The sequence below is a fragment of the Gnatocerus cornutus genome, chromosome 7 (assembly GCF_029298725.1).
Source record: "Gnatocerus cornutus isolate USDA-ARS CGAHR chromosome 7, icGnaCorn1.1, whole genome shotgun sequence".
Lineage (NCBI taxonomy): Eukaryota > Metazoa > Arthropoda > Insecta > Coleoptera > Tenebrionidae > Gnatocerus > Gnatocerus cornutus.
The window spans coordinates 1673607-1684592 of NC_142239.1; the positions used below are offsets into that span (position 1 = coordinate 1673607).

Here is a 10986-nt window from a genome sequence, read left to right on the forward strand (position 1 = left end):
AGCATAACAAATGTAACACCGATGAAGGTGATGGCTAAAACGAGTCGTATGGCGACATTTTTCAATAGATCGAAATATAAGAGACGAATCAACCAGAGAGGATCATCTAAAAATGACAATACAAAAAAAAGTGGTAAATAAGTATGAATATATACTTTGTTTTAGTGAGCAAAATTTTCGTCCCAGATAGTGACATGATCTCGAGAAAATGTGAAACTGTCTAAAAAAATAGTCGGAGTACTTGGACTAATGTAGTAAAAATTAAATATTCATTAGTTAACGTAATTTGATGTCATTATTATTAAGAATTTATTATTTTTTTATGTTATATTCAGTTCCATTTTGTGTTTCATTTGTATTAATATTTAATTTACAAAAAATGTTTTTATTAATGAGTTGTCACGTTAAATTGGGGACGAACGGACACTTGAAAACAACACAAAAAAACACGATACTCTTCACAAGCTCTGCTGTTTATTTGGTTGAACTACAATTAATTAAACAATGGAAACTAGAACAACTGACACTTGGCCAAGACTAGTTTTACAAAGAGAGAAAACAATAAATATAACTAGCAACGAAAACGCGGTTTACAGAAGGCGGTTCCCAACGCACACTAGTTTTACAAAATACTAACCGGTGATGATTGACAATTAATTACCAGATAACGAGGGCGCGATTTAAAGGGGCGGTTTCTAATGCACAATAGCTTACAATTAAAATGGAATGATCTGACCTTTATGACTTCTTAAGATGCGTCCACGTGGAGTCAATGGGGTTCGCAAAAGGAGAAAGGGGTTCGGTGCCCCTTTAGACGGTCGTGGCGATGGAGGTGGTGAGTTCCCGATGAAGGAAGCGGGGCTGGTCCAGAATTCCGGGTGACCACGAGGTTGCGACTTCTGTGCCTCTCGAAAAATTTTCCGCCTCAAGACGGAAAGGAAAGAAAGACCTTTGCAAGTGTTGCTAAACCATCAAAAGAAAAAAGATGAGGAAGAGAAAAAAACTAAAGGAAGAACTTACGTGTCGACGCTTAAAATCCCCAAAAGGGTGGTTAGTGGCTAAATTTTTACCCTGAATTTGAAAAAAATGCAATTTAAGTCCCAAATCTTTTTTTTTTTTCATATTTGAACCACTGAAGTGATTCTCTACAACGCTCTGAATTCGGAATTAGCGAATTTTGAGACAACCTGTATCTTGAAAAAAATGAAGACATGGATTTTTTTAACACTATGTTTTACTTGACCTTGACTGATTTATTCCTTTTAACTTACGTCAAAAAATCCATTTTGGGTTTATTGTGTGCTGTCGGCACCTGTCTTTTTTCTGCTAGGCGTGAGTTCTGAGACATTTTGTATATACAGGATGTCCCAGAACGCATGACCCAGAGAGCAAAGGCAGGTGCCAACAGGCAGCAAATTCAAAAACCAAATTAGTCTAAGTTTAACTGACAGCCAATCCCTATCGTTTTAAATCGATTATTTTTTGCCCTAAACATTTGTAGTTTTTAAATTTTGGTTTCGTACGGCTGTCTGCATGTGTCTGTTTTCTCTGGGTCACGAGTTCTGGGACACCTGTAATTATAACAATAAATTATTTACAAAACACTCTAAATTCCTTGAAAATTGTATTATAAAATTAAATTGAGACAAAAAGTTAACTTTATGTCGTTAAATACGATAGCAAATTTCTACTTTGGATAGCAGTTAGAGACGATTGCACGTTTTTATACTAAAATTCACAAACTCTGAAATTTATTATGATATTAAAGGCGGCGGGCCACACACAAAGGCTTGGTATGTGGATGCCAACCTAACAACGCGTTTAAAATTTCCTTTAGACTTATTTGCATATTTAAGTCCAGCAATATAATTCTGATAGTCTACCAAACCAATTTACCACACAAATTGATACTAAAGTTAATCAACTAAAATTTCATTGTCTTGGATTTTTTTGGGCGCCATGGTACTTATTCTTGATGAGCTAAGAAGCATACCTCCAAAAGAACATCTCTTATTAACCAATGTTTTAATTTTCCTAAAAAGTGTCAACGTGGTAGATGTGCCTAAATTTTTAATAGTAACAACAAAAACATTTTTTGTTGCGTTCCAAACTTGCTTTAATTTGTTTGACAACATTATACGCTGTTTTACATTTTCACATACACAAACTTTGTAAAATTAACAATATTAATTTATTAATGGTTTCCAGTTTTTGAGCCAGTACATACGAGAACTCTAATTGAATGTCGCTACAAAGCAAATGATCAAAACAACTAGACGTACTAAAATGATAATGATAATTTAGAAAAAAAAATTGCTGATTGTTGAAATTGTTTGTACAATTTTAGCGTTTAATTAAGTTGTTTTCGTGACATATTCCTACAGCGAAATTGAAATACGATTTAATGTTATTGTTAATAAGTTGATGAGTTTTGTTCAGTTTTATTAAATATGTATTAATTATCACAAATCAATTTATTACGGTTACGTGGAAATACAATTAGTTGAAGGATGTCTGAATTGAAGCTTATCTATAACTTAATAAAATAAAGCAAACATTTTCAATTACAGAAAAATTATAATAATTACCTCATACCTACTCATTTATGTAATTCACAAAACTACACTCGATAAAACAGAAACAATTTTGTTTTTTTTTGAGGTAACGTAATTTCAAAATTCAAGTCCTTCAGTTTTAACACGAATGTAATAACATTTGATAGACTTGTTACCTTCGAGATGCTAACTGAATGTAATAAATTATAGAACTTTAGTAGAAAGAATTTAATTTTGTAATTAAATTTGTAGGACTTTTCTGTCTAAATTTGTAAGTGCAACACTTCTAAACATTAAACAAAAAAATTGGCGAATTTGCTACTTTCTACATATTATATAGTTCAAACTAAATTTTAGAATTTTAGATCAGAAAGAAGAAATTTTAAAAGATTTTTGGAATATTCAAAAAATTAAAAATTTTGTATTAAAATGAATTAAAGGTCCGACTTTACCCCAACGTAGAAAGGAATGATCATAAAACTCATCAAACGGCTTTTTGCTGTGGTAACCGAGCTATAACCGCTCTCGTTTTGAGTGCGTTTATAGATTCTAAATGCGTCCAAAATCTAATTTTTTTTTCGGTTGACAACAAATGTCAGTATCAAATTGAACGATGTTGAAAACACGATCGCACCAATAAGGATTTAAATTTAAATAGCACTACGCCTAGAGTGCAACACTGTTGCCAACCAGTAACAAACTTCCCTAGAACACGGAAATTATTTTTATTTGTAACGAAATGGCTTTAAAATGCAAATTAGAAAAAATAGCATAAAAAACTTGTTTTATAAAACTCAAAACACTTGTTTCCACCTGGACTCGTCTTTTAATAAGGGTTTTATCAAAACTCGTTTTTAATATACTGTTTTGAGATGGTTACAATATTTTCAAGTATTTGTCTAGATATTATTATTTGGATAAAAACGATCACTACCAAAAGTGTAAGAACGGTTACATTACATTAAACACAAAAGCTAAGGTAGAAATGTCCAAAATAACTCCAGAAACATTAGAGTAAGTGACTTAAGAACCGAGTTTAACTTGTCCTTAACATGCCCTACTACAATTATATAAGATAAAGTTGGTTACATTTTCATAAATAAAAATTTACTTTTGAATGAGCGTATGTCGTCGAGCACAAGTTTTTAATCGTTTTCGAATGTCGTTCTGGTATCAAAGTACACCAGCTCTAGTTGAAGATGCCTAAATTTTCTGTCAATTTTTCTTAAAAAATCCATTAGTAAATACATGTCATAACATAAAAAAATGATCTACATCATAAAACCCGTTGGTATAAAACCTAGTCTAAACAACTACGATAAGTAAAAAATTTATTCAGGAAAATACTCCTCGAAAATAAACCAAATAAAAATCAGTGTCATTCTTTAAAAAAATTATAAAAATCGCAAGTGATAAATGATGTCATAAAACACTGCTAAAATAAGGAAACATTCCAAGTAAAAATAGTAGATTATAACCCGAGGTGGGAAGTCCTCTATTCTTCTCGAGAGAAAAATGGTTTAATAGGGCGATAGCCAAGGTAAACTATTTCTCGAGACACAGAAATGGAACTTTTGATGAGAATTGTATACGATTCGTCAATGCATTTTTCAGCTAGAATACTAGTTTTACTTATGTCCTAGAATTCAAAATTTTGAAAAAACGCTAATATTTTTTTAATGCTATAGAGAACTGCTAAGCACTGAAAAACATTAGTTCTGCAAAACATCATGTTAGTTGGTACTTACAAAAGGTAAGATTCCGAATGATCAAGATATTACGTAAGTTTTGTCAAATTTTAGAATTTAAAAATCGGTAATTATAGTCATACTATCGTCCACTAAACATTACATTCTTGTTGCCTACGAAATTGGAATGGCCTTTTACTACACCACTAGAATAAGCTTTCAGGATTGGTTGTTAATTTTTTATCCTTAATCAATTTTTGTTTTGAAATTCATCATCTGTATTGCTGTCGACATCCCTCCCTTGCTCTCTGGGTCATGAGTTCTGTGACATCCTGTATAACCAAAGACAGTCATTTAAAATTTTTAAAATAGTCTAGAGAATTTTAAATCGTTTTTTTTTTCTTAGAGAGAAAAATTAATGTCAAAAATGTTGTAAATCAAGTGTCATTTTCCCGAAGAGACTATAAAAGGTGTAAGCAATGATTTTTAGTATCTAAATAATTATTCTAATAAGAGCGAAATCTAAATATTTAATGTTTGTTGACATTGCAAAGTCGTAAATCTATGATTAGTTATTTGAGCCACAAGAGAAGTAATAGTATATTACGCAACATGTGGGGTAAGAAGCCAATTACGCAGCCGTGAAATTTTTTTCGATTATTCTTGATAAATTACAACAAAAGTTGAATTTTACATGATTTTTATTAAGACATTGTTAATTCAAACATGAACAACTCAACAAGAACAAAGAACAATTTTCACAAATTATGAACAATTTCACAATGTTTTTCAACTCCTGTTATAGTAAACTATGAATTACTTGAATCCATCCGATTGTTTCATCAAGTATCCCTGTAATTTCTCGTAATTTGGAATAGTAACGACGTGTTTGAAGGTTAACGTAGTCTCAACATTGAATAAAAAGCCCATAGGAACGAAGTAGGTTTGAAATCTTGTTTTAACTTGCCAAAATACGCTAGTAAAATATTCTTGGAGAAGGACTGCACTCCGCTGCCCGCACGTCAGGTCATGAACTTGCTATACACCAACTCATACCGCTCTTTTGACATTTTCGACATAAGATCATCAGTTGCACTAACTGCTTGTGCCGCAATTTTGGGGGTGTAGCTTGCAGTTCACACTCGGAGTCACTGATCATGATGAAACACACCAATACAAATTACAAATGTCAATTTTGACGAATTTTTATGACATCCACAGCAACTGCTAGTCCTCTGCACTATTATGTAATTATATACAGTATGTCCCCGGATTGAGTTCACAAGAGGGAAAAAAAGTTTATTTTCCAATTTACAAAAAAATGACAAATGAATAACATTTTTTGCTTATTTCAAAACAAATAAATCTGCAATTAAAATTTCAAAATTATTAGTTTCTACTCTTAAAATTAATTTTTCCATTATTTTTATTTATTAAATTTTGTAATCGTATTTAAATAATAGCAGGCTGTGTATTCACAATATCAAATAATGCGTTAAAGATTAAAGAAAAAATTACCCAATAATGTGTAAGCATTAAAAAATTCGAAAAAAATGCAATTGCATCCTTAAAATAATTGAGAAAATTCGAAACAGTCTTAAAGAATTACGAGTTAAAATTGAACTATGTGCTAAAACAGGTAATGGGTCAATCAAATAGTGGAAATTGGGTGAGTTAAGGAACAAATTTCACTCCTTTGACATTTTTTGCAAAATTAAAAATAAAAAAGTTTTTCGTTATTTTTTGTTTTTTCTGATTTTAAGAACACAGCTTGATAATATTAAAGTTTTAATTAAAGATTTATTTATTTTAAATTAAGCAAAAAATATTATTCCTTTGTATTTTTTTTGTAAAATAAAAAATAAAGTTTTTTTTCCTCTTGTGAACTCAATCCGGGGACATACTGTATATTACCCACTGGTCATTACATAGCAGTGTGTGTAACCATGGATTTACTTTGAAGGACAACCGTTTGTAATTTGTAGATTACTATAACAAGAGTAGAAAAATAATTTTATAGCAGCTGAAGTCGTTTTTCGACTCTGCATTATGTTTTGTAAAGAAAGAGATTTTTAATTTATAAGATTCGACAAAATAGTTTTACGGTTGTCGTCTAGAACAAGGCTTATGTTGATGAACAATTTACAACTTACACACGATTTACAATTTACACACGATTACAATAAATATTAGAGTACAATTTTTAATTCCTGATTCGATACATGACAGAAAAGATGGAGTAGATCGACTTCGTAATCTAAAAACAAAAACATTTTGTAAAAGTTTTCTGTGCAATTAGACACTTACGGAAACGCCCAACGCGTAATTAATGCACATGGATTCCGAAAATCGAATTCGCACCGATTTCTGTACATTCATGAGAAATATTAAGTACATCTTCTTGTTCTCAATGTTCCAGTTGTACCAATTTGCTTTGATCAAAACTCCTAACAACTCGTCCGACTGCAAAAATGACTGAAGAAAAAGAAAAATTTTTTTCACTTTACCACATCTTCAACTTTTTGTCCAGATGCTACAAGATGGGTAAAAATTAGTCCTGCCGACAGTGCGATGTTGAAAACCCGCAAAAGTCGTCTTGTTCCAAAAGTTCCTGGAAACTTTATAAAAGTGATACAAAGTCTCATCAAAGAGTACCCTTACGTAGAAGCAAAACACCAAAATGCTGATACCAAAAATGATGGCGACAATGTGTAATAAAAAAATATACGAGCGAAGTTTATGTTCTCCTTCTTTTACAAATCTACAGTCAAAATCATAAGTTTGAAGAATTAAGAAGTGATGACGTACTGAAGGCAACGAGTGTGGTGTTGTATACAAATTTCCAGTCTCTTCCGAATCACTTTTTGGTACTGGTCGAAGTATACCAACTCCATTTGGAAATGTTTGTATTCTTTATCGATCTTCTCTAAATAATCACTCAACAAATATATCTGAAACCGGAAATGAGTGATCCCATAAATGGTGACGAGAAACGGAGCTGGAACTAGAATACCCATTAAAATTAAACTGATTCTAAAGAAAATCGACAGTGAATTTTTCCATGCGGGGAAATACTCCTCGATAATGACCAACGGAAAATAAATATCAATATCACCTTCAATCGGCTCGATAAAATTCAAAAAACCGGTAAATAGTAAAATAGTATTAACAACCAAAAAACATTGTAAGTATAAAGCTTCTTTTTGGATCCGTTTTTGTGTGGTAAAACTAGCTTCTTGTAAATTCCAAAAGATTATGTTCTTGTAGCATTCTTTGTAGAATAGCGTCGTTTCTGGGATAGTCCACAACGTGGTTAAAATCTACAAACATTACCTTAGTGAGAGAAAAGCAAAGTGATACGTACAAAAAGTCTGCTTCCATAATATGGAAAGTATTTGAAAAAAAAGGCCTGCTCGAATTTAAATATAAAGAAGAAACTTTGGAGAATAATCATAATAGCTAGGCCTGATAAAGACATTTTTAAGAGGATTTTCATGGCCATAGTTTGGTACAAATCTAAGAACAAAAGACGAAACAACCAGAGATTGTCACCTAGAAAATGATGTTCCTAGAGAGTTGTTAAGAAGAGAGATTTTACCTTTGATAGCTGAAGACATTTTGCTTCGCAAGCGGAGCTTCAGGAACATATCAACGTTAAAAATCGACCCAATTTGTAGACCCGACGTGGACTGTCGCCAGTCTTGCTGTTAAGTGGAGTAATATCCATTAAGTATTCATTAATTTATCACAATAAGGATATGTGACAGTTGTGCTTAATGCATTGAGGGTCAATTTCATGTTATTTAGCGACATCGCTAAAGGTGTTTGCTAAATAGCCACGCGCAAACGACTTGAAATTGGGGTCACAGTTGATAAAGTTGCAACTTATTTAAAAAAAAATCTAAGTGAAATATATACAGGATGTCGGGAAAGTCGCGCACCACCGTGAAATTGTATCATTGAACAATGCCATAGATCACTGGAAAAATGTTAAAAAAAACATTTACAATTTTTCGAGATATGATGGATTGAAGAGGCAAAGTTTGATGCGAAAATTAACGATTTCTGTGCGTTCAAATGAATTTGTTACCTAAAGAACATTTTGCGCAAAGACATGGTGCAAAGAAAATCGGAAAAATCTTGTAAGAAATGCCTGAAACTGTTAACAAGATTTTTGAATCAACAATCTCGATCCAGTGTGGCATCGTTCAAGTGAAACTATAGTCACATTACTCGTTCATGAGCCGATCTGACTAACGCCAACAATACAACAGCAACGTTACTATGGCTTTGAATACTGGAAATTTAAATTATGGGGGGTACAGTTCTGCAATGTTGTCATTTTACAAATTTTCTTTTGGTCCTCCTGCGAAAATAGAGAGTCTGGAATTTTTTTTAACATTTTTTTGGTACTCTGGGAGACCACCCAATTACCCCCTTTCAAGGTGGTGCGCCACTTTCCGCACACCCTGTATGCACATAATTAGTTTCTTAATGAAGGCGATTCATAATGCTAGAGGTTTCAACGCACAAACGAATTGAATGTTAGATTCTTGTTGTTCACGTCGTTATTTTTTTACATCTCTGCACAGGAAGGTTTCCTTTAGGATTGGCACAAATTTATTTATGTGGCTGCTAGTGGTATATCAGAAACGTTTATTAATAGATGTCATTAATGAACGATTTTAAACCTAAAAGCGTGCATTCATGACCCTCATTAATGAATGGTAGGTGTAAATTTATCTTTTTCTTTTTGATTGGACTTCTCAATTGTACATGGATCAACCGTAAATGCTCCAGCAGTGTGTCAAAAAAGTCGAATGACACTGACAATTCAGAGAATCCACTATGGTAAAGATTATACATCTTAACTATTTGTCTATTAAGAGCGCAAAAATTCACATTGCTGATTGATAGAGACAGTTGCCGCGCGACTTTAGGAGCATGTTCTAGAAGGAAATTTGGCCCAATAGCTTGCCCCAAATAGACTATAATTGGTTTTATTAAGTATGTATTAATTACCACAAACTCATTCGGTTGTAATAACGTAGAATTTTGAACGATTTTATTTCCGTTCGGTAATAAGAAAGCAGTTTTATGAGTGTGTTTAATATCAGAATTAGTAGATTACATACCGAAAGAAAGTCAGCCGAAAGACAAAAATAGAACTTTAGAACCGAAAATTTTCCTGTTTTTTTTTTGTATGATTGCTCCTCTACCCAAAAAAAATTCAGTCCCCTTTTGGCTCTTATGCCTCCTTATTATCATCGTATTTACCTCCTATTTGAAGAAAAACACATCAGAAATATCCCTGGATCTTAAGACACTCAGTCCTGGGACACAAATAATTCAATGACAAAAACTTTGTTCTCTGAATGATCTGAAGTTGCACTATCAAAAAGTTTTGTGTTTCTCACCATTTCCTGGCAGAAATTGCTATATGACAGAGTATTTCAAAATGTGCGAAATGTTGAGGTTTTCTTGGTGTTCCCCACGTGGTTGTGGAAGAAAATGGTGAGGTAAGACCAAACTTTTCTGACAGTGCAGCTTCCGATCTTACATTTGAAAGCATTTTGATACTGATTAGCCATGTGCGAATTACTATTCTCATTAGATGCACTTGGGTCAAGCAGCGATTGGGGACACCACTTGTGCTCGTCATGAAACCTTAAAAAAAGCGTGTTTGGTCGAATTAGTTTATGACTGAATTGAGTGTCAAAAGTGAAAATACATGCATGCAAAAATACACCGGTGTACTGCAGTTTTCTTGCTGACCAATGTATTCAAACTTCGCGCCAAAAGGCGAACCGTTTTGACGTCATCAACATGGAAACGCGATTAGTGATAGGGGCTTTGAATTATCAAAATCTAAAATATTTCTAATCTTTTATAGTCCCTAAATACATTTTAGAACCTTAAAAAATTTTAAGTATCCTTTAAGGATACCTTTAGAGTGTTTAAACATTCTACGAATGTGTGAGAACTCTAAGAAACTGAGAATTTCCAAAATTATTTTAAATCTTTAAGAATATTTAAAATTCATCAAATTCTTAAAATTTCTGCACATATACAGGGTGTTAGGTAACGTTACGGCCGTAGACTAATCAGTAATTAAGGAAGGCAAACTGTCTTGGAATCCGCAATTAATTTTATTTTTTTCGTTTTAGTTAAAAAGCTACAAGGCTTTATAGTTGACCAATAGAATGGCTTCAAATAATTTTTCAATTTTACAGAAATCCAAGTAGCTTTCGGACCAAACGATGTCACTTTCCCGTCACATTTGAAGTTTTAAATCAGTGGCGTAAATAATAGGGAAAACAATAACGCAATTTTATTCAAAAAACAGACAATAAAGCAACACTACAATAGATGTTCAAAATGGCCACCATCTTGTTGAACACAAAATTGTAAACGACGCAACAATGTTTCCTTTATTGTACTCAACACATTTTCGTTTTGATGAACTTGATTTGTGATGTCCACAAAAATGGAACAAGTACGCCACTGATAAGAAATAAGAACTGTCAGTTTGACATCAAACAAAAAATTTCCTTCAGTAACTTTGATTCAAATTTTTGTAACCTTATGCAAATTGTTCCCTTATTGGTCACATTCAAAGCCTTCCAGCTCTTAAACGGTTCAAAAAACCCCGAAAAAAACTTCGAAACATTACTTTTTACGGCTGTCTCCATCACCCCTTTTTCTATGGCCGTAACGTTATTAACACCCTGTACTCAATCGTC

General features: G+C 32.7%; 1 protein-coding gene and 1 long non-coding RNA gene across 2 annotated transcripts; both read right to left on the bottom strand.

Moving 5' to 3' along the window:
* Positions 1-6707: 6707 nt before the first annotated feature.
* LOC148170627 (uncharacterized) lies at positions 6708-7545 on the bottom strand. Its single transcript, XM_088041797.1, has 3 exons — positions 7052-7545; positions 6905-7004; positions 6708-6861 (listed from the first exon to the last, which is right to left on the bottom strand). The coding sequence occupies exons 1-3, from the start codon at positions 7258-7260 to the stop codon at positions 6742-6744; spliced, it is 429 nt and encodes a 142-aa protein (XP_087897923.1). The 5' UTR covers positions 7261-7545; the 3' UTR covers positions 6708-6741.
* LOC148170628 (uncharacterized) lies at positions 7545-7919 on the bottom strand. The gene is made up of 2 exons (XR_015770455.1): positions 7842-7919; positions 7545-7795 (listed from the first exon to the last, which is right to left on the bottom strand). It is a non-coding gene; the product is annotated as an uncharacterized LOC148170628 (long non-coding RNA).
* Positions 7920-10986: the final 3067 nt, after the last annotated feature.

Excerpts from the sequence above, each read along its gene's own strand:
- LOC148170627 (XM_088041797.1), bottom strand. The coding sequence starts at position 7,260 with ATGGGTATTCTAGTTCCAGCTCCGTTTCTCGTCACCATTTATGGGATC. Across the intron at positions 7,005-7,051 it reads CACCACACTCGTTGCCTTCA|ATTTGTAAAAGAAGGAGAAC; the intron begins GTACGTCATCAC and ends TTTTGACTGTAG. Across the intron at positions 6,862-6,904 it reads TTTTGGTGTTTTGCTTCTAC|TTTCCAGGAACTTTTGGAAC; the intron begins GTAAGGGTACTC and ends ACTTTTATAAAG.